The sequence below is a fragment of the Aquarana catesbeiana genome, linkage group LG06 (genome assembly GCF_042186555.1).
Source record: "Aquarana catesbeiana isolate 2022-GZ linkage group LG06, ASM4218655v1, whole genome shotgun sequence".
Lineage (NCBI taxonomy): Eukaryota > Metazoa > Chordata > Amphibia > Anura > Ranidae > Aquarana > Aquarana catesbeiana.
Genome location: NC_133329.1, coordinates 25724358 through 25748953, shown reverse-complemented (window position 1 = coordinate 25748953; position 24596 = coordinate 25724358). Strand labels below are relative to the sequence as shown.

General features: G+C 44.5%; 1 protein-coding gene across 4 annotated transcripts in view; it reads right to left on the bottom strand.

Moving 5' to 3' along the window:
* The window catches only part of LOC141148237 (uncharacterized), a 122420-nt gene that overhangs the window by 6128 nt on the left and 91696 nt on the right, over positions 1-24596 (bottom strand). For all 4 annotated transcript variants that reach the window (XM_073635487.1, XM_073635488.1, XM_073635490.1 and 1 more), the window contains one exon: positions 20052-20313. In XM_073635487.1, coding sequence (XP_073491588.1) covers positions 20052-20313 — 262 coding nt within the window. The remainder of the gene's footprint in view (positions 1-20051; positions 20314-24596) is intronic.

Genomic DNA, 24596 nt, shown 5'->3' with positions numbered 1-24596 from the left:
CCTTTAAAATTAGCACTTTTGATTTCTCCCATAGACTTTTAAAGGTTTTTCCGCGGCTTTCGAATTTGCCGCGAACACCCCAAATTGTTCGCTGTTCAGCGAACTGGCGAACAGCCTATGTTCGAGTCGAACATGAGTTTGACTCAAATTCGAAGCTCATCCCTAACTGTGAAGCTCTGGTGAACTCCATGCCCAACAGGGTTAAGGCAGTGCTGGAAAATAATGGTGGCCACAGAAAATATTGACACTTTGGGCCCAATTTGGACATTTTCACTTAGGGGTGTACTCACTTTTGTTGCCAGTGGTTTAGACATTAATGGCTGTGTGTTGAGTTATTTTGAGGAGACAGCAAATGTACACTGTTATACAAGCTGTACACTCAGTACTTTACATTGTAGCAAAGTGTCATTTCTTCAGTGTTGTCACAGGAAAAGATAGAATAAAATATTTACAAAAATATGAGGGGTGTACTCATTTTTGTGAGATACTGTATATTTGGTATTTTGTTGACTTTTTTGCGCAGCTCAATGTATTGAATATAATAAAAATTTATTGGATGGATGGATTTTTTTTTTACTTTTTGATACTTGCTTTTGTTTAAGCAAGTAATCAAAGCCAATAATGGCTAATGCCATAGGCACCCACACAGGGTGTGCTGGCTGTGCCTGGGCACACCCTAATCACCCTGTGCAGTGCCAATTCTCCCTGCTTCCTGGCGCCCCCTGCAGTACTGCCAGCTTCACTCCTCTCTTCTCCCACCGCTGTGTGGGATGTTTCAGGATGGAGAGCGGGAGAAGGGGCCAGTAAATATTTAATTTACTGGCCCCTTCATTTTTTTGAATGAACACAGTGAGTTTTCTGTAGCAATCACTCCTGTGTTCAATCTTAACTGAAGCATGTTACTATGCTTTGGTTTGTGAATGAACAGAAAGCCGCTCAGCACAGAGCACTTACCATTCTTGTCAATAGGTTTTTATTTGTCACAATAAATGAATTACAAGGTTAACAGAATAACTTTCGCAATTGCAAGTAATGAATAACATGTGAAAGAGCAGGCTTGTGTGTATATATATATATACAGTATATATATATATATATATATATATATATATATATATATATATATATATATATATATATATATATATATACATATATAAAAAACATTGGAACCAAATGTTTAAATAGGAGAATGATCGGGAATGATTTCAACTGTGGAACACAAATAACTGCGGGGGGTCGGCCTGCCCATAGTGAGTCAGTCCATGACACAAAGTGCCAGAGACAGGCTGTGGCAGGGAGTGAGACTGTTACTCTGATTGTGATTGTAATAAGAAAGTGACTGGGGATGAGATCAAATAAGAGGAGAGGAAGAAGAGGGGGGGTAGTAAAGATGAGAGATGGGAGCAATCGAGCCCAGTTTATGGGAAAGATATACGCTCTGGTGTAGCTAAGTCCGGCTCGCTGGCATAAAGGATAGACCATGGGGGAAAGAGACAGGAGGAGTACAGAAGGGGGTAGGTTTTCCCTTGGTCGGTATTACGGTTCAGGTTTGGTAGCTGATGCTGTTGTTTCAAAGCAAGGATAAACAAGAAAAAGTAACAAAATAAGTGGAGAGGCGAGAAGTACACTTATAAAGGTAATAGGAGGGTGTTGTCGAAATCCGAAGGTAGGTAGTGTTTTACCCACGGTTGCCATAGTTTTTCGAATTTACGTATCTTATCGTTTTCAGTTGCTGTCATTTTAGCGAAAACCAGGGCTCTATTCATTTTATGCTTGCCTCAGCCACGACCAAGGTCCCGAGATTTACAAGCCCTAGCAATGGTCTGCTTGGCCGCCATGGATAAGTGTAGAAATAGTTGGTATTGGGAATGAGTCAGTTCAGCTGGTTTAAGGTTTAGGAGAGCGGTTGCAGGATCCGGTCGAAGATTGGTTTCTAGAGCCTTCGAGGTCATTGCAAATACAGCTTTCCAGAATTCTTAAGTGATCGGGCATTGCCACCAGATATGCAAGTGTGTGCCAGGATCGGAGCAGCCTCGGAAACAATTCTGGCTGGCACAAAGTACCAGCGTGATAAGACTTTATAATTTGTTTCTAAGGCAGAGATATTAGTGGAGGCTGATTTAGGCTCTGTTTCCACTAGTGCGACTTTTCATGCGACTTGGGACTGAAAAGTCGCATGACAAATTGTTTCCCATGATTTCCAATGAGTACCGTTCATATCTGTGCGACTTCAAGTCGCAGCGACTTCAAAGTAGTCCCTGCACTACTTTGGTCCCACTTTGATGCGACTTGAGGTCTATAGATACAGGCATTGCTTCAAATCGCGGTAAAAAGTCGCGGTAAAATCGTGGTAAAAAATCGCGGCAAAATCGCGCGACTTTGGGGACGCACTAGTGGAAACCTAGCCTTAGACTCCTTGTACATGGGACACTGAGGCAAAGTCCTCTGAATGATTTTTTTTGAGACCTTTAAACCGGTGTTTAAAACGCCCGTTTAGCCGCGTTTGCATGCCACGTTTAGCCGCGTTTTACCGTGTTTGCGTCTAGAAGCGTTTAGTTAATATAACATCATAAGACCATACCCAAGCTCAAAAAACAGTATTATTTAACTATTTTAGCCATTTTGTGAGACCAGAGTGAGTAGCAGCAGCTGAGAGAGTAGCAGTGTACTTGTATTTAGCGTGTCACTTGCCACATCGCCTGCCACAAGTTACGGATTGTCACTTGCCACATGTTGCGGATTGTCCACTTGCCACATCACCTGCCACAAGTTGTGGATTGTCATTTGCCACGTCACCTGCCACAAGTTGCGGATTGTCATTTGCCAAGTCACCTGCCACAAGTTGTGGATTGTCCACTTGCCATGTCACCTGCCACAAGTTGCAGATTGTCCACTTGCCACATCACCTGCCACAAGTTGCAGATTGTCCACTTGCCACATCACCTGCCACAAGTTGCGGATTGTCATTTTCCATGTCACCTGCCATAAGTTGTGGATTGTCCACTTGCCACGTCACCTGCCACAAGTAACGGATTGTCATTTGCCACATCACCTGCCACAAGTTGTGGATTTCCACTTGCCACATAACCTGCCACAAGTTATGGATTGTCCACTTGCCACGTCACCTGCCACAAGTTGCTTGTTCAAATCTAACAACATATGGGTCAAATTCCAATTATACTTCGGATAACAGCAATGCTAGTGGTGTATTGGATTGGATCAAGGGCTCATTAGGGGTATATAAATGGTCTATGAATCATTGCAAGCAAATACAAGTTTTTAAAATATTTTTTTAATGAAAAAAAAGTCCAACTGCCTCTGAACAAACATTTAACAGCCTCAGTGTACATGGGGCCTTAGTGGCCTTCCATATTCTAGACCAATCTGCGACCTCAAATGTGCTCTGAAGATCCTGTGCCCATTTATCAGTGTATGGTGGCAATGAGTTGTTAAGCTTGACATTCAGTTGTTGGTAAAGGATCGATTTGAGCCCCCGTACATGTGGGTCGCTTTTACAGATGCATTCAAATTGAGTCATCTCTGTTAGCAGGGACCCCAACCTGAGAAGTGGCATGTAGAAATTTTTAATTTGTAGGTAACGGAATAGGGGGAAAAGGGGAATAGGAGTTTCAAGGCCCCCCTTTTCCTCATAGGATAACAGCGGCAGGGCTTTCAAGTCTCCCCTCGTGTCGGGGGCTCATGGCCTTTGGTGGAGCCCTGTAACTGCCTATAAGGGGGAGCCTTGAAATGGAATAGAAGGTTCCAGAACCCCTAGAGGCCCCTATATAAAGGGGGTGCGAACAGGGTCAGATGCCAGTCGCCGGTGGATGGTATAGCTGTAGGAGCTCCCCAACCCTTCCTCCCTTGTCGCGGCCTTTATAATGTGGTGGGTCACCTTTCTTAAGAAAGGAGGACAGTTTAAAAAATACTGATGTGGTTTTGTAATACAGCTTGAGCTGTAATAGCTGAGCTGAGTAAATGGTTATTATATATTTAAGTCGGTTTTAATTCCCATGGTGAATTTTATGTGAGTTGTTATACAATTATATTAAAACCAATAATAATGGCCATGGCCAATTTTGTTCCAAATAATCTTGAGTGGTCTAATTATTAAAACATGTCTGGTGATTACTTTATATATTTGCCGCTTGTTATCCCATAACTCTTTTTTTTTTTTTTGCCACTTCAGCAAAGTATTTTCTGGGGCAATGGTTTCAACTTTACAGTTCAATCTCGTCCCTTTACATATTCACATCATTGTGGCGTTATCATCAGTATTTATTAGCCATTTGCTCATGATAGTATAAAAAAAATACAAATCGACCCCTTGAAATTATTTATCCCCAACAACCCTCCTATACCAACCCCCCCTCCTCCACCCAACACCCCCCCTTCCCCCCGATATAACCCTTATTGTGCGAATTTCCTTCCCGGCTCCTCCCCCTAATACCATTACTCCTATCTAATCTGATCCCCATGCTTCACGTTTTCACAAATTGGTATAACTTGTCTAGTTTCTCTATTTACAGTGGGGCATCAAACTATATTCCACACACCTCGGCCGCTCGGAGTGAATACTTAAAGTTTGCCCAATTCCTCCATATCTCCTCGAAGACTTCCATCTCTGTCCCTTCACTGTACCTCAAGTATTCGAGGCAATAAATTTCATTAATCTTGTTGAACCACTCCCGCATTGTAGGTCTCCTTTTATCTTGCCAATATCTAGGAATAAGACTTTTGGCAGCATTAAGGAGGTGTGGTAGTAACGACTTCAAACATATCTTCGTGGGGATTTTACTCCCATGATGTAGGCACACCCAGGAGTCATCGGGGATATCGATGCTCGTAATCTCGCTGATGGTTCGCTGCCACCATATGTGCGTCATTGTCCCGATTTCTTTACAACCTCGCGAACATAATTGCGAAATTTCCTTCTGGATTCTATGTGCTCTATCAGGGGTGATATACATCCTTGCAAGAATCTTGTAATTCATCTCTGAAAGCTTACAGTTAACCGAGGTGACATTCACCCTTTTCAGAATCAACCCCACCTTCCGTCCGCTAATCTTGATATCCAGCTCCTTCTCCCACTTCTCAATAAATCTCGGACTCACCACACCTCCTAATTCATTGAGAACTCTATAGATCTTAGATACACCCCCCTCCCTTTTTTCTCCAAACATAATTTCTCCAAGGGGAGTAGGTTCTCCATCGGCCTAATTGGCTGCGGGAGTGAGTCAACAAAATGTTTCAGCTGGCTATACCACTAGGGATGAGCTTCGAGTTCGAGTCGAACTCATGTTCGACTCGAACATTGGCTGTTCGCAAGTTCACCGAACAGCGAACAATTTGGGGTGTTCGCGGCAAATTCGAATGCCGCGGAACACCCTTTAAAAGTCTATGGGAGAAATCAAAAGTGCTAATTTTAAAGGCTAATATGCAAGTTATTGTCATAAAAAGTGTTTGGGGACCTGGGTCCTGCCCCAGGGGACATGGATCAATGCAAAAAAAAGTTTTAAAAACGGCCGTTTTTTCAGGAGCAGTGATTTTAATAATACTTAAAGTCAATCAATAAAAGTGTAATATCCCTTTAAATTTCGTACCTGGGGGGTGTCTATAGTGTGCCTGTAAAGGGGCGCATGTTTCCCGTGTTTAGAACAGTCTGACAGCAAAATGACATTTTGAAGGAAAAAACTCATTTAAAACTACCCGCGGCTATTGCATTGCCGACAATACACATAGAAGTTCATTGATAAAAACGGCATGGGAATTCCCCAAAGGGGAACCCCGAACCAAAATTAAAAAAAAAAAATGACGTGGGGGTCCCCCTAAATTCCATACCAGGCCCTTCAGGTCTGGGATGGATATTAAGGGGAACCCCGGCCAAAATTTAAAAAAAAAAATGACGTGGGGTTCCCCCTAAATTCCATACCAGACCCTTCAGGTCTGGTATGGATTTTAAGGGGAACCCCGCGCCAAAAAAAAAAAAAAAAAAAACGGCGTGGGGTCCCCCCAAAAATCCATACCAGACCCTTATCCGAGCACGCAACCTGGCAGGCCGCAGGAAAAGAGGGGGGGACAAGAGTGCGGCCCCCCCTCCCTCCTGAACCGTACCAGGCCACATGCCCTCAACATTGGGAGGGTGCTTTGGGGTAGCCCCCCAAAACACCTTGTCCCCATGTTGATGAGGACAAGGGCCTCATCCTCACAACCCTGGCCGGTGGTTGTGAGGGTTTGCGGGCGGGGGGCTTATCGGAATCTGGAAGCCCCCTTTAACAAGGTGACCCCCAGATCCCGGCCCCCCCCCTGTGTGAAATGGTAAGGGGGTACATAAGTACCCCTACCATTTCACGAAAAAAGTGTCAAAAATGTTAAAAATGACAAGAGACAGTTTTTGACAATTCCTTTATTTAAATGCTTCTTCTTTCTTCTATCTTGCTTCATCTTCTGGTTCTTCTGGCTCTTCTGGTTCTTCTGGTTCTTCCTCCGGCGTTCTCGTCCAGCATCTCCTCCGCGGCGTCTTCTGTCTTCTTCTCCTCGGGCCGCTCCGCACCCATGGCATGGGGGGGAGGCTCCCGCTCTTCTCTTCTTCTCTTCTTCTTTTCTTCTTTTCTTCTTTTCTTCTCTTCTTCTCTTCTTCTTCATTTTCTTCTCCGGGCCGCTCCGCAATCCATGCTGGCATGGAGGGAGGCTCCCGCTGTGTGACGGCGCTCCTCGTCTGACAGTTCTTAAATAACGGAGGGGGGCGGGGCCACCCGGTGACCCCGCCCCCCTCTGACGCACGGTGACTTGACGGGACTTCCCTGTGGCATTCCCCGTGACGTCACAGGGAAGTCCCGTCAAGTCACCGTGCGTCAGAGGGGGGCGGGGTCACCGGGTGGCCCCGCCCCCCTCCGTTATTTAAGAACTGTCAGACGAGGAGCGCCGTCACACAGCGGGAGCCTCCCTCCATGCCAGCATGGATTGCGGAGCGGCCCGGAGAAGAAAATGAAGAAGAAGAGAAGAAGAGAAGAAAAGAAGAAAAGAAGAAAAGAAGAAGAGAAGAAGAGAAGAGCGGGAGCCTCCCCCCCATGCCATGGGTGCGGAGCGGCCCGAGGAGAAGAAGACAGAAGACGCCGCGGAGGAGATGCTGGACGAGAACGCCGGAGGAAGAACCAGAAGAACCAGAAGAGCCAGAAGAACCAGAAGATGAAGCAAGATAGAAGAAAGAAGAAGCATTTAAATAAAGGAATTGTCAAAAACTGTCTCTTGTCATTTTTAACATTTTTGACACTTTTTTCGTGAAATGGTAGGGGTACTTATGTACCCCCTTACCATTTCACACAGGGGGGGGGCCGGGATCTGGGGGTCACCTTGTTAAAGGGGGCTTCCAGATTCCGATAAGCCCCCCGCCCGCAGACCCCCACAACCACCGGCCAGGGTTGTGGGGATGAGGCCCTTGTCCTCATCAACATGGAGACAAGGTGTTTTGGGGGGCTACCCCAAAGCACCCTCCCAATGTTGAGGGCATGTGGCCTGGTACGGTTCAGGAGGGAGGGGGGGCCGCACTCTCGTCCCCCCCTCTTTTCCTGCGGCCTGCCAGGTTGCGTGCTCGGATAAGGGTCTGGTATGGATTTTTGGGGGGACCCCACGCCGTTTTTTTTTTTTTTTTGGCGCGGGGTTCCCCTTAAAATCCATACCAGACCTGAAGGGTCTGGTATGGAATTTAGGGGGAACCCCACGTCATTTTTTTTTTAAATTTTGGCCGGGGTTCCCCTTAATATCCATACCAGACCTGAAGGGCCTGGTATGGAATTTAGGGGGACCCCCACGTCATTTTTTTTTTTTAATTTTGGTTCGGGGTTCCCCTTTGGGGAATTCCCATGCCGTTTTTATCAATGAACTTCTATGTGTATTGTCGGCAATGCAATAGCCGCGGGTAGTTTTAAATGAGTTTTTTCCTTCAAAATGTCATTTTGCTGTCAGACTGTTCTAAACACAGGAAACATGCGCCCCTTTACAGGCACACTATAGACACCCCCCAGGTACGAAATTTAAAGGGATATTACACTTTTATTGTTTGACTTTAAGCATTATTAAAATCACTGCTCCTGAAAAAACGGCCGTTTTTAAAACTTTTTTTTGCATTGATCCATGTCCCCTGGGGCAGGACCCAGGTCCCCAAACACTTTTTATGACAATAACTTGCATATAAGCCTTGAAAATTAGCACTTTTGATTATTCATGTTCGTGTCCCATAGACTTTAACGGTGTTCGCATGTTCGAACAAACTTTTTTCCTGTTCGCATGTTCTGGTGCGAACCGAACAGGGGGGTGTTCGGCTCATCCCTATATACCACCATAAATCCATGATAAACCATTCATCTTTAGCTTTTAGTTCTTGAAATGTACACATCTTGCCCTGTCTCATGACATCTTTTAATTGGACATCGTCCTTCAAAATCCACCTCCCGAACAGATCTTCTTTCCCCGGTGCAAAATAATCTGTGTCTTTAAGTGGAATTAATGGCGAGTTAAACTCCCAGTGCTCCTTTTTATGCAAATTATCCCAAATATTAAGTGTATGTTTTGTAATATCCGTTATTTCCGTGCTAAGTTTCCTACACTGTGGTGGAATCCATACTATCCTACCCAATTCTACTTCACTCATTTTATTCTCTATTTTCACCCATTGCTTTTCTTTATTACTTTTTACCCAGTCTAATAAGCGTGATAAGGCTATCGCCTCATAATATTTTCTAATGTCAGGTGCCCCCCACCCCCCCTTCCTCCTATCTTTTGTTAATTGTGTAAAATTTATTTGGAGTTTTCTCTCTCTCCAAATGAACCTTAAGAACATGGTATGTAATCTATTAAAATAGGTCTGATGGATTAGGATTGGGAGCATTTGCATTTTGTAAATGATTTTTGGCAGAATTGTCATCTTAAATAAGTTGATTCTTCTGCCCCATGAAAGTTGGGTTTGTGAGATTCTGTTTAGTTCAGTCTTGATTTTGTTAAGGAGTGACATAAAGTTCGCCTGGAATAATGACTCTTTAGATATGGTTATTTTAACTCCTAGGTAGTTGAGCTCTTTTAACCCCCATTTGAATGGGTAAGACTTTTGATATGTCTTATCCCCAACATTGCCTTTATTAATGCCTAATGTTTCTGACTTGGTCGGGTTAACCCGGAAATTGGACAGTCTGCCATAGTCTTTTATGATCGCTGACAGATTCGGGAAAGAAGTCCTAGGGTGAGTGATATAAAATAGTACGTCATCCGCGAAGGCAGCTAATTTATATTCTTCTATACCTATTATAACCCCACTAATACCCGGACTGAGCCTTATCTTCACTAGGAGGGGCTCCAATGCCATCACAAACAACAGTGGGGAAAGTGGGCACCCCTGTCTTGTGCCATTGTACATTTTGAATGGTTCAGAGAGAATTCCATTCATCTTCACTCACGCTGTGGGGTGTATATATAAGGCTTTTATCCAGCTAAGCATTCTATCACCCAGTCCAATCTCCTCCAGAGTATCCCACATGAAGCCCCAGTCTACCCTGTCAAAAGCTTTTTCAGCATGATTGACAGGAGTAGACCTGGGGCTCCACTGTCTCTGATTTTCTGGGCTACCAGTAGCGTTTTGATGCCATTATCCCTCCCCTCTCTACCTGGTACAAAACCCACCCGGTCTGGGTGTATAATCTCATTGATTATCCGTTTCATCCCATCGGCTAGAATTTTAGCGAATAATTTCGTGTCGACATTTAAAAGTGATATGGGCCTGTAACGCGAGCAAAATGTGCTGTCTTTTCCTTCTTTCAATATAATAGCAATACTGGCTTCTAGTGCTTCTTTCCTCATCTCCCATTTCTCACCTATCCCATTCATGTATGAGCACATTTTGGGAATCAGTAGGTCCTGAAGTTTTTTATAATATAGGACAGTCAGCCCGTCGGGCCCAGGGCTTTTGCCAGTTGGAGTTTCCTGTAGAGCTTTCTTTCGCTCTTGTTCTGTTATAGGGGCCTCTAATATGGTTTTATCGCTCTCTGTTATCTTGGGTAGTCTAGCATCCTTAAGAAACTTTTTGATTTTCTCTCTTTTATTTCCTTTGGTCTCTTGTGAGTTGTTTATGTTAATTGCGTATAGTTCTCCATAAAATTCTTGGAAGGTTTTCGCAATGTCACATGTTCTATATCTAATTTCCCCAGACTTTGTCCTTATTTTCTCAATATAATTAGTATTATTATTTTTTTTCAAGGCCCTCGCTAGTAATTTGCCCGGTTTATTGCCGTTTATGTATCTATCTTTTTTCACTAAGTTAAAAGCCTTATGCATTTCGTGCTCAGTTAAATCCCTCATCTCTTCCCTTCTACCATATAGTCTTGCCAACACCTCCCGTCTCCCGATGTCTTGTGTTGTTGTTCCAGCTTGTGGATTACATTTAACAGGGCGCTCTTCTCTTTTACCCTTCTCTATTTTTTTCTGATCCTACCATCATTATTATGCCCCTGATGTAAGCTTTGTGAGCCTCCCAGACTATGGCCTCAGTAATCTCCCCGGGCACATTTGTTTTAAAATACAGGTCTAGTTCATCTTTGATCCTCTTTTCAGTATCTTTGTCTTGAAGAAGATCCTAATTCAATCTCCAGCCTGTACCCTGTGTTTGGGGCACCCCTATTTTCATTTGGAGACTCACCGGTGCATGGTCTGAGAACGTCATGTTACCAATACCTGCATCAGTGACCACCTCCAATAACCGGTGTTCAACAAGAAAAAAATTGATTTGCGAATACGTCCCATGCACGGGGGAATAAAATGTATAGTCTCTTACACTATTATGCTGCATGCTCCAGACATTCACGAGCTGGAGCTGATGCAGCTTCTTTTTGAGTTTATTCACCCAAACTCCACCTGTCCCCCGGGCATGGGACGTACTGTCTCTCGCTGGGTCTAGACATAGATTGAAATCCCCAGCTATAATGGCCCCCCCTTTCTTAAATTCTTCAAACTTAGCCAAGGCACCCATTACATATTTGGTTGTATTCTTATTCGGGCCATAGATGTTTGCCAAGCCGATCCATTTATTTTACCTCTCAAAAAGAGATATCGTCCTTCCGAGTCAGTCATTCTCTCTTCCAGCTCGAACCTTACCTCTCTGGCAAACCCTATGGCTACTCCTTTTGCTCCCTTGATCGGGGAGTCTCCATAAAACCATACTGGAAAATCTCTTGAAAACATTTTTTGGCAGTTACTAGTACAAAGATGTGTCTCTTGGAGCATAGCCACCTCAGCTTTCAGGAATTTCAAGTCACTTAATATATTGGCCCGTTTTATGGGGGAGTTCAAGCCCCTTACATTATAGAAAATAATATTTAAGCTAGACATCTTTTCTTACTCTCGGATTACTAAACCATATAGTGGATAGGGGCCCATATCTTGATAACTCGCCTTACCCTGACATCCCCCTCCCCCACCCCCCCACCCCACACCCCCACCTCACACCCCCACCTCCCTCGCCCTCCCGAACCCCCTCCATAACCCAAATCCAACTTACTCCCCCACCCCTCCCCCTCTGTCCTACTCCCTCGGGGGGGTAGCCTCCCCATGCCCCCAAAAACTGTAGCCCTCCTCTCTCCACCTGGCTCAACGGTTGGCCCCCTGGAGGTTGAACTCAGATATGGTCGCCTGTTAGAACCCATTTGCCCCCCAGTTTTTGTTTGGGGTGTCCGCTATCGCTCAGCTCCCCCCGTCCCCCTCCAAATCACCGCCCCCCCTCCACCCCTAGCCACTGGCCAGCATTAAGTGGTAAGTTTTCTTCTTCTTCTTGTAACTCTTATTTATATTTCAGTTATCGTCGTCTAGATTTAATTACTGGTTGCCACGTCTGCTGTTCCTCAGCGTTTTCTCTGTTTACCCGTTTTTCCCACCATCCCGGGATTTCTATTATTGGGACCTCCAAATGATTGCAGAATTTAGGCGTATCTTCTGGGAACCTTAAAATTGCCGATTTACCCTCTTTGCGTCCTATTACGCAGGCAGGGAATCCCCACGAATATTGAATATTGTGCGCCTTCAGCTGATCCAACAGGGGTTTTAGAGTTCTTCTCCTGGCTAAGGTCTCCACAGTCAGATCTGCGAAAATTTAGAGGGTGGTCTCTCCATATTTAGCAGGTTGGTTAGTTTTCAAATATACCCTTATCTGTTCTTTATACTGGAAATTGTGAAATCTAGCGATGACATCTCTTGGAGCCTCTCCTGTTATTTCGGCGGGCTTCCTAACCCTATGGATTCTTTCAAACTTAATTTTGTTGTTTGTTCCTGTTTTAATTACCATATGGCCAAAGATGTTATCCATTTTTTCTTGTAATTCATCATTTTCCCTTCTTGTCTCCGGTAGGCCTCTGATCCGAAGATTTTTTCTTCTGTTTCGGTTTTCTTGGTCCTCGATTTTATATAGTATATTCCTTTGGTCCCTTTGCATCTCGGCCATCTGTGCCTTAAGCATTTTTATCTTCTCTGTGACCAACCTTTCTTCAGTGACCTCCACCCTTTTCAATAAGTGGTTCATACCTTCATGCAAAGTTGCTATTTCACCTTTTATTGACGCTTCCATTTTTGCAAACATTTCTGCCATTTCATCTTTTGTTGGTAGCTGTTGGTAGCTGTTTTTTTTGTCGAGTATCCATTGTGGATTCATCGAATGGCGCCTCTCTTCCTCCTGCCGAGTTATCTGAGTCTTCCAATTGTTTCTTCAATCCGTTCTTTTGTGAGCTCTCTGTTACTTTATTTTTGGCTCCTGATGACCTCCGGGCTTTCTTTTTCACCTTCCTGGGTCATATATTTTTTAATGGTTCATGGGCTGGCACTTACTCTGGGTGGTTTACCTGAAGCCCCTCGCCCAGATTTGCCCCTCATTTCCCCCTGCCTCCTAACTATCGGGGTGTCTGCAACCCAGTTCGCTACTCAGATAAAGGAGATGAAGAGGAATGGGCACTCCCCCTATGTGCATGTAGGGCGTTGAAATCACCTAGCTCACCAGTGCTGAGGCTGCTACCGGTGTAATACTCCATTTTATACTTGCAATTGGATGGAGTTAATAAAAAAAAAAATAAAAATAAAAAAATCACAATCACAAAGGTACCCTTAATATACAATTCAAGTTCTGGTTTGTATATCTGTATGCTCGATTTTTTTTTCTTTCTTTCTTTATGTGTGGACACGGGCCGAAATCCGGAGGGCTGCCCGGGATTTATTTTTTTCTTTACGCTTTTTCTTTATCTCAGCTACGATCAAGGCAGACCATGCAACAACTAACCATATGTTGTTATTGATTATACATCGCCCTGGGTTTTAATTGTGAGGATCTGTCTGTTAGTTGTTTGGAAGGAGAGAAGTATGCCTAAATGAGTTGTCTTCCTGTATAAACCAGCCACCTCCCTCCCCCTTCGTTTAGGCTGGGACAGAGTCTAACCATTGTAAACACGATAAAAGCATTTTGATAACACAGTTCAAGATCACCAATTGGAGGGCGCAATTCACCCTCCTACATAGCTTCATCAGTGTGAGACTCTGGTACGATGAGACAGATTGTTAAGGTATATTAAGAAAACAGGGATTCCTTTCTGTTGCTGACAGTCCACAATGTTTTATATTCTCTAGCCGATACAACTATGATCCCAGCATACTCTACACAATCTGTTTATGCTCTATATGCGGCATGTCATTTATATCAGGTGATTCAGCAGTGCTCTCCTCTGTGTGCAGTGTCTGATTTTCAAGCTAATATCGTCTGACTCACCCGAGATACAGCTTCCACCTCCTATACAAATTGGACCTGCCAAACCGGCAGGAAAACCGGGTGTATTTTACCTCAGTATCCTCTTCAGCAGAGCACCGGGAATCCCAGGAGAGGCATACATCACATTAGCGCTGATCGTCAGAAGTTTTCTGCGTGCTACGGCCACTCTGCTCTCCTTCTCTCTGCAGCTTCGCTATATGCGTGTGCCCATGTGAGCCGATCTCCAGTCTCCTATCGGGATGAGGGGCGGGCTTCCGTCTTTGTCAGCCAGGGGGTCCGGGAGGTGAGGTCACAGGACCGACAGACAGGGGGCCACGTAAGGACGGAGGGGGCTATGCAGCCTCGTCCCCAGTCGGCAGCATATCGAGGAGAGCTACTCGTGCAGCGCGGACTCGGCACGGGCTCTGCATCCGCTCTAACCCACCGCCCACATCCGGCCCCTACCTCCCCTAACTCTGACCTTGGGAGTCCATAGGTTTCACATAGGGTAGGGGATGTGTGTATAGCATTGTTAGTGACCAAGTTGTGAAGTCTGAGGAGATTGGTGGAAGACCAAGCAGCAAATGCACCTGGTGATTCCCATGCTGGGTAAAACACTGGGTTCCTGAGAAATGAGAGGAGGGGGTTATAAGTTGATTGTAAATTGCATGTGGCTCTAAGTTTATCCCAAATAGATAGAGAGTGTTTTGTTATGGGGTTTTGTATGCTCGTTGTATGCTCATTCTATCGGCCGGATGCAGCCATAACATATTTGCTACAGAAATGGGGATGCAATCGATAGATTCTATTGCCACCCATATTGGTGTTTCTTTTGTAGTATGGTACTTGGGTAAATGTGCGAGTTGTGCTGCGTAATAATATGTAGAAAAATTTGGGATCCCCAGCCCCCCCGCTCACTTTGGGAAGATAAAGTGTGGATTTGGGGATACGCGGCCTTATATCACCCCAAATATAGGACATTATACTGCGTAGTGTAAGGCATAGAAAGTAGCTTGGAATCGGGATGGGAAGTACTCTGAAGAGGTATAGGAATTTGGGCAATATCGACATTTTAATGGCGTTGATCCTGCCCATCCAGGAAAGGGATAGAGAGGACCATTGTGACATTAAAGTAGTAACCTGTCTAAGCAAGGGTAAGGAATTAGCAGCAAAGAAATCGGCGATAGAAGCCGTGAGATGCACCCCCAAGTAGGGAAGTTGATGTGGCACCCATGTAAATGGCAGGGAAGTCTTGGCTTGTTGGAGTTCCATGGGAGATAGGGAAATGTTCAGCGCATTCAACTTCTTGGGATTAACCTGAAGGCCTGAAATTCAGGCAAAGCTTTCCAACAAAGAAAGCAGGTATGGGGCAGAAACGTGGGGATAAGATAAAAATATTAGTATGTCGTCCGCAAACAGGCACACTTTATGTTGGTGTCCTACAAGTTCTATCCCCCGGACATCAGGATCCGATCTGATCAGTTGTGCCAAGGGTTCAATAAGCAGGGCAAACAATAGGGGGGAGAGGGGACAGCCTTGCCTGGTGCCTCTCTGTATGTTAAACATTGCGGATTTATACCCAGCATATTTGATGTACGTCCGTGGATGATTATAGAGTAATAACACCCAGGTTAGGAAATGACTCCCAAAACAGCAGCGTTGGAGGGTATAGTGTAGATATGGCCAACCAACTGAGTCAAATGCTTTCCTGATGTCCAGGGACAGAAAGCATGTTGGAATACGTCGCGTTTTGGCACTGTGAGATAGGAGGAGGGCATGTCGAATGTTATCACCAGCTTGACGAATCCAGTTTGCCATAATTTTGGCTAACAGTTTGACATCGAGATTCAGGAGGGAGATGGGGCGATAGTTTGCCCAGGAGGAAGTGTCAGATCGTGGTTTGGGTAACATGGTGATTATGAATGTTAGCGTCTTGGGTCTAAATGAATGTCCCTTCAGCAGGGAGTTAAAAGTGTTTGTTAACATGGGTGTCAAAATGTGTGAGAATTGCTTATGATCGCCGAAAAACCCATCGGGTCCGGTCTCTTGTGTGGTTTTAGGGCTTTAATGGCTAATGCCACTTCCTCATCTGTGATGGGACACTCAAGTGCTACAGGGGGTCCCCGACTTACGAACATCCGACTTACGAACGACCCCTACTTACGAACGGGGCCCGAGTGACGTTACTGCGGCCTTGTCCGACCTAGTGAAGCCTCTAGGATCCCCGGTCTTTCCTACGAGCGCTGCCCCATGGAGGTGCACCACGGCCGGCCTGCCTGGACACACCATCTATCCATCTCCCTGCTGTGCCATCAGGTGAGCAGCCCGGCAGTACTGTAATATGCTGTGCTCCTCCCCTCTCAGCTATGACAGAAAATCTAGCAGTGCTAGGAGGTGACAGGGTCAATAAAGGGAACCTGTCACCTCCAATTGCTATCACACAGGGAATTGTTTTCTCCTGTGTGATAGCAATAAAGTTAAGTGAAAAAAAATTGATAAAAAAATATAAATAAAAAAAATAAGAAATACAGTATTAAATTAAATAAAAAAAAAAAATAGCAAAGTAATTTAAAAAAGTAAAGAATAATTAAAATAAAAAAAAATATACTGTCTGTATCCTCATTAGATGGATTTAATCTCACTTCCTGACTCTGAGACTGGATTTGCACTTAGAAAAGGTACTGTTCCGACTTACAAACAAATTCGACTTAAGAACAAACCTACAGTCCCTATCTCATTCGTAACCCGGGGACCCCCTGAACTTGTTGCAATTGTGTGAGTGAGGGAAGAGAGATACGGGAGAAAAGGGCATCTGCTGCTGTGTAGAAGCACTTACCATTCATTCACTGTACAGTGCAGCTGAGGCTGCAGAGAAATGGACTGGGAAAGCTCTGTCCTCAGTCCCTTTCTCTTTCTCAAAAGTGAGACATCAGGGGGTCTGCTTAGATGTGGGGTCAGCAACCTGTCGATCATGATCTACCAGTAGAACGCGGACAGGTGACTGGTAGATCTTGGTCTGGGCTTGCTGACCCACCACCCCAGAACATCAAACACAGTGCAATGTAGAGGGACTACTTGTAAAGTTGGAGCTGTAGTAGGGAGGAAGAGCCGCATAAGTTGATACCTCCTCTGTAGTGCTGGCTCCTGTCCCATGCAAAGTGATAGCAACTGCACTCTACCTCTTATCCCCAGAGTGGTCTCCAGAGTGGTGCCTTCAGCAGGAAAGAAAAGGTCTTCAGGTCAATGTGAAGCAATACACTGGGAAAAATATTATAAGGCTGCTTTCACACTGATGTGCTGTGGTTTACCCACACCATATCTGCAACTTTCCTAGAGGTTTGCTGCGCTTAGCCATAGACTTCTATTATATTCTGCTGTTTTACCACCCCCAACTTTACGTGTGAATGAGCCCCAAGGGTGCCACTGCCAAATGCAACTAAGGGCTCCTTCAAAAGTGCAGCACAAGTACTGCTCTTCTAAAAAGCAATCCGAGTGGGTGTTAGATGTTGAAGTGGCAATATGTTGCCTTCTTGCTACCTGATTTAAACCCATTATTGGCATGCAATGCACACGTTTGCGACACAGTAGTGCCGCTATTAAAGGCTTAAATCAGGTGTGAGGAGGTGACACTGTACCCAGTGATCTTTGACTTCTCCTGTTTTGTTCAGGTAGATCTCCATCTCTTTAAGGTTGCCTACTAGTGGCGGCCCGTCCATAGGGGGCGCATGGGCGCCGCTCCCCCCTCCAGGCAGTCAAAAAAAAAAACATTTTAATGCTGGCCCTTAAAAAAAAAAAATACAAAAAAAGGGCCTTAAGTGCACTGTGTTCGGATGCCAGACACAGTGCGACGCCAGACACAGTGCACTTATGGGAAGCACCACGTCTATGCAATCACAAGATTGCAGACATGGCGCTTCATTTGCGGGCATTTAGCCCGTCTTGTGGCGCTTTCCGAGGCGCTGAGTAGCTTCCGCCCAGTGCTTGTAGTATATATTACTACGGCCGGGCGGTTTGATTGACATCTCAGTTTGATGTCACTTCCTGTTTTCATTCTCCCATTGCGCCGGGGAGAAAGGAAACAGGAAGTACTATGAGAGGAACAGACGGACCTCTCCATCGACGCTGTGGAAGAAGACACCGCAGGACAGAAGAGGACAACACACAGCAAGGTAAGTAGTACCGCTGTGCTCCTGGGGGGGGGGGTCGGTGTGACACAGGCAAGGCTGCATTTGGGGGACACAGGAGGCTGCATTTAAGGGACACATGCTGCATTTGGGGGACACAGGAGGCTGCATTTGGGGGACACAGGCTAAGCTGCATTTGGGGGACACAGGCAAGGCTGCATTTGGGGGACACAGGCAAGGCTGCATTTGGGGGACACATGCGGCTGCATTTGGGGGACACATGCAGCTGCATTTGAGGGACACAGGAGGCTGCATTTGAGGGACACAGGAGGCTGCATTTAAGGGACACATGCTGCATTTGGGGGACACAGGAGGCTGCATTTGGGGGACACAGGAGGCTTCATTTGGGGGACACAGGAGGCTGCATTTGGGGTAAACATGCAGCTGCATTTGGGATACACATGCAGCTGCATTTGGGGTACACAGGAGGCTGCATTTGGGGGACACATGAGGCTGCATTTGGGGGACACAGGAGGCTGCATTTGAGGGACACATGCTGCATTTGGTGGACACAGGAGGCTGCATTTGGGGGACACATGCTGCATTTAGGGGACACAGGAGGCTGCATTTGGGGGACACAGAAGGCTGCATTTGGGGGACACAGGAGGCTGCATTTGGGGGACACAGAAGGCTGCATTTGGGGGACACAGCAGGCTGCATTTGGGGGACACAGGCTGCATTTGGGGACGCAGGAGGCTGCATTTGGTGGACACAGGAGGCTGCATTTGGTATGGCACAAGCTGCATTTTGTGTGACACAGGCTGCATGTAAGGACAGATTCCGCTGGGGACACCTGATGGCATCTGGTGGCCGGGGACGTGGCAGGTGACACACTCGGGGCTCCCACTGATTCTGCATTATGGTGAGTTGAATGATTTCATTTTATATTACAATGTAATGATAGAAATAATGTGCTTCAATCATCCTGACACCATAACAACCATGGTGCCAGGATGATTGAAGTGCTAACACCAGGTGTTTGGAATATCTTTATCTGCTAATTGTTAAACTTTCTAGAATACACATATTTCTATTGTTGTGTAGGATCTGGGCCTGCTGTCCCTCCATCCCTCTCTCCCTCTCCCTCCATTCCTTGTTCATCTCAGACACTAACCACACCACCTTAGAGCCACGCCCACTATTTAGTCGAAACCACGCCCATTTTCACCGGATGGGGGGGTCAAAAAGGAAGGGCTGGGTCTTGCGCCCCCCCATCCTAAAACTTCACCAGCCGCCACTGTTGCCTACCCCTGGTTTAGACCCTCTGCTCTACAGACTCCACCCGCTGCTCTGCTGATATACACACATGTGTGTTTGTGCTCTGGGGTGCACACCATAATGCAATAGGCTGTACACACCTATGGCTACTGCTTTGCTCTTCATGCTTGCCAGCTCTTTGACATTCCAGATGTATGTTTGTATGATTAGATTGGTATTGATCAGGGAAGAGGGGCAGGTCCCAATTGAGAGTAAGGCAGCTTTGGCAGATACTGAGAGAGTTTCTATGCATGTTATCCTAAGTATGCCATCATTACTCAACATGTCATGATTGTAATTAAAAAATCTGGGTTAGGGTATTTTATTGATAATGGTTGCTAAAATAGGATTGGATGAACAGCATCATTGACCCATATTGGGCCAAATTGCTACCAGAAGAAATTTGTAAAACTTTATAAATCTTTAGTGCTGCTGTGCCCCACCACTGGAATTGATTGAATTTATTTATTTATTTTTGTTTTCTCCTTTCTCTTATTTGTTACTCCCTCCCACCTACCTTCTATTTCCTTGAAGGGAGGAGGGTGGGAATTAAACATTTAAATGTATATGGTATGTGTTTAAAGTTAATGTAAGATATATTTACGATTAGAACATGTCGAAGTTTTAACTACATCCATTGTACGGATTAATTTCACTAACAATAGGAACATATTATTAAAGGGATGTTCCATTGGAATTTATGAGGTCTGACATAAACTACATTGTACTGTTTTCTTAACTGTTTTTCTACTTAAAATAGCAATAAAAATTATTAAATAATACAAAAAAACAGTGGAATTGATATTGATAGTATACCTGTATAATGTAAGCTAAATACATACCAAGTGTATCAGACATATGTTTCAGATGTTTATCGTACAAGGAGTCGGTGACATCGGTCACATTGATACGTCCTCTGTTCTTGGTGTGATACAGGATTCCATGGGTGCACTGAGACAAACCATCCTGGAACTGATGAAACCGGCTAAAGGAGATGTAGAATGATTTGACACTCCTAAATTTTTTTCCAAGCAGAGATTTCAGCCAGTTGTACTCGGTGTCTTCAGTTATTGAGAAGATCCCAACTGTATGGACTCGTTTGGTCTATGAGAGTCAAGAAATAATATCAATAATCATACATGCAACCGTCCAGTAAATATAAAATTATTGCATTCTCATTAAACCAAAATAAGCACTTTGAGGCAAATTTATTAAAGTGTATTTCTAAGCAACCTTTTTTTCTAGTTTTGGATAGAGTGGAGAAGGGTGTGCAATTCGTTCCGGTCCGAATGTAAATTCAGACAAATTTTTGGTTATTCTGAGATTCAGATGAATACAAATCTCCAAATGAAAAAGTAACAAATTTAGTTGAAAGTGGTTTAATTTTGTTTTGTGTATTTGTTTAACTGCTTGCTGACCGCCGGCTGTCATATGACAGCCACTGGTGGCAATTGTGTGCACCCGCCGTGTCACTGGGGACCCGATGCGCGTGCCCGGCGGCCGCGATGTCCACCGGACACCGGCGATTGCCCGGTAACACAGCAGGACCGTGGATCTATGTGTGTAAACACACAGATCCACATCCTGTCAGTTGAGAGGAGACGGATGGTATGTTCTCAGTACAGAGGAACACCGATCGGTCTCCTCCCCTTGTGAGTCTCCTCCCCCTACAGTTAGAATCACTCCCTAGGAAAAATAATTAACCCCTCGATCACCCCCCTATTGTTAACCCCTTCCCTGCCAGTGACATTTATACAGTAATCAATGCATTTTTATAGCACGGATCGCTGTATAAATGTGAATGGTCCCAAAAATGTGTCAAAAGTGTCCGATATGTCCGCCGCAATATCGCAGTTGATAAAAATCGCAGATCGCCGCCATTACTAGTAAAAAAAAATAATTAAAAAAATGCTATAGATCTATCCCCTATTTTGTAAACTCTATAACTTTTGCGCAAACCAATCAATATACGCTTATTGCGATTTTGTTTTACCAAAAATATGTAGAAGAATACATATCGGCCTAAACTGAGTAAAAAATATGTAAAAAAAAAAAATTGGATATTTATTATAGCACAAAGTAAAAAATATTGTGTTTTTTTCAAACTTGTCACTATTCTTTTGTTTATAGCGCAAAAAATAAAAACAGCAGAGGTGATCAAATCCCACCAAAAGAAAGCTCTATGTGTGGGAAAAAATGATAACAATTTCATTTGGGTACAGTGTTGTATGACCGCGCAATTGTCATTCAAAGTGTGACAGTGCTGAAAGCTGAAAAATGGCTTGGGCAGGAAGGGAGTGAAAGTGCCCAGTATTGAGGGGGTTAAACGAATAGCTGGTTGTTAAGGTGCGGGCTGGGAAACGATGACTCATCAGCTGTGTTACTTTTGACATCAAATTTCAATTTAGTTTTAGTCGTATTTTAATCATCTGAGTTGTTTTAGTTTTAGTCAAATTTTAGTCTACTAAAATCTCCAGTACATTTTATTAGACTAAAATCTAATGGGTTTAGTTAAATTTTAATGCATTATTTCTTTAGAACTGCCAAACATTATATACTTCTGGAGTAAAAATCTAATAACATGTTTATTATTTCCGGTATTAACCTCCCTGGCGGTTTGATTATGTCAAATTTTTGAAGCTGAAAATGGTACAATTATTTTGCATGGAAATTTGGCGTTTTATATTGCAGGCCTGTAATTCTTAGGAATAACTCACTTAAATCTGTCCAAACAAGAGTCTAGTAGACAACCCAAGTATGATAAAGTTTGAAACACAAAATCATAAATTATAATATAATAAATAACTATAAATAATTATACCAAATAATAATATAATAATAATAAAATGTATTTAATAATGTAATCAAATCAAAAACACAGACATTTGCTCAGTTGCAGAATTGTCGCTGTCATTACTTTTCAGTGTTTGATGACGGATTTCCCCACAAATCACTATCGCTCAATTCTGCGAGTGATTCTAATTTATTATCGCTGTTTTCTAGCTGGTCTAAAACCACTTTTGATGTAAAGGGACACTTTTTGGTTGCTATGGACAATCTCTAGTTTCCAGGAAGAAAGAACAGTTTTTGTAATATAAAACTGCATGCAGGGCACTGGACAAACCACTAGGGACAAAAGGAAGGTTAAATAAATTGATACAGCAATGTAATCTGTAAGATTACAGTGTACTGTATCTGTATTGTGTTCCTCACTTTTTGAATTTGGCGCCATTCTCCGTGCGTCGCAACGCTCGCAGGGAACGGAGCCCGGGCACTGTAATAGATTCGGCGGAGGACGGCTCGCACACAGAACGGGGAGGACATCGCAGGATCCAGGGGACAAGGTAAGTTACCTCTTCCTGGATCCTGCGATGCAATCCTGAGTGTGGCTCGGGGTTACCACTTTTGGTACCGAAAATCCACCCCGAGCCAGACTCGGGAATACCGTCAGGGAGGTTAAGGTTTGAACATGCACTACAGACACAGCTTTAGCCATTGTGATATAAATTCAATTTAGTTTTAGTCATAGTCTTTTGACTAAAATGCCATTTTAGTTTTAGTTGTACTTTAGTCTTTTGACTAAAATGTCATTTTAGTTTTAGTCGTATTTTTAGTCATATGAAGTGTTTTAGTTTTAGCCGTATTTAGGTCGACTAAAATAATACTAATTTAATCTACTAAAATATTTTAGTTGATGAAATTAACACTGCTCATCACAGGCGCACGAGGCGCTGCCCCCCTATCCATGCAATCACCCCCCCTAATCTACATGCAGGGTGCCGGATGCATGGATTCCAATGGGGGTGTTGTTGTTTTTTTTTAATTATGTGATTAGTGCCAGAGGCTCTAATTGTCTTCAAAAAAAGGGTGGGTTCGGGGAGCAGAGCACTGGCCAAAAGGAGAAGCGAGCCCATTGGCCTAGGAGGAGGAGGGAGGAGATGCATGGCCACAGTGATGCCGAGAAGGGGAACCCGCGGCCTGTCGCCCTGAGGGAAGCGCTCCCCGTGCCATAGATGGGGTAAGTGCAGGACTCGTATGCGACCGACCGACTGGAGGGAGGTTTTGGTGCAGGTGACCCAACCGACCGACCCACGGGCGGGGAGGTTGGGGGTGACCCGACCAACCGAGGGGGGGTTGCTGTAGTGACGAGGAGGGGAACTAGCCACCCGTCGCCCAGAGGGAATCACTCCCCGTGCCATAGATGGGGTAAGTGCAGGACTCGTATGTGACCGACCGGCTGGGGGAGGTTTTGGTGCAGGTGACCGACCAACCCATGGGGGTGGGGGGGGGAGTTGGGGATGTCCCGACCAAGGGAGGGTTGCTGTGGGTGCATTGTTTGCCCCCCCAAATGATACCACTAACTGTCACTGATTTTCACACACCTACATAGAATGTAACACACATATTTGCAATAATTAATTTTAGCACACATTTTAATGCTGGCATTGGTTTCCAAAGTTACATCATTAGTCTGGTTGTAAATAGACACAAATCCATCGTTTTAAATCAAAGAAAAAATAAAAAAAAATTTAAAACGTATTCAACTCTGACAGAAATTAGGGCAGATAAAGACTTCTGTCAAACAAATACAAAGAGATTTCCAAGCTCCAGTTGCTAAGACCAGTTATAGGTGGGCGCAGTGTGCCCCTGTACCTTTAAGGAGGGGTGGAGTCCTTCCAGGTCCACCTGCCCTTTACCTTCCATTAAAATGCATGTTCTTCCACTGTGTTAGCATTACGGACCACATAAAACAGCGTGCCTTTACGGGGCCTGTAGCTCATGCATGTATTTGTAAATGTGTGCAGACTAAACCCCTGTTTTAATGCACACTATTAGACAGGACAATTTGGTTGGTCGCTGGCTGGTTGGTAAGTTTGACCCTTGAAATCTCTTTGCATTTGTTTGACATACATCACCTTTCCAGTGCTCCTTGCTGCAAAGACCAGTTATAGGTGGGGGCAGTGGCCACTTGTTTGTGTTCAGATAAAGACTTCCCTTATATGCTTTTTTGGATGTACTTACAGGTACATGCTCATCTTACTAGTAAGAAGTGGAAACTTCTATTTTGACAAAAAGCCTACAGAGATAGAGAAATTATGTCTGAAGTGAGAGGACTGTAGAAGGCTGCTTCAGCGTCTTAGGCCGGCCATACACTATTCAGCAGGAAACCGGCCGAGATTCGAATAGGTAATGGGCAGGCTGAATGTACCAAGTTGATTCATTGATCAACTTGGGTACAACCAGCCTGCCGGATTCGCTTGGGATTATCGCAAATGGCTGCTATAGCACTGCTGACACGGGAATCAGCAATTCTCTGCTCCTGGCTGGGGGTGGCTTCCCCCGCCCCCCTGCCAGAATAAGAGAATTGCTGATGTCAGCACTGCCTG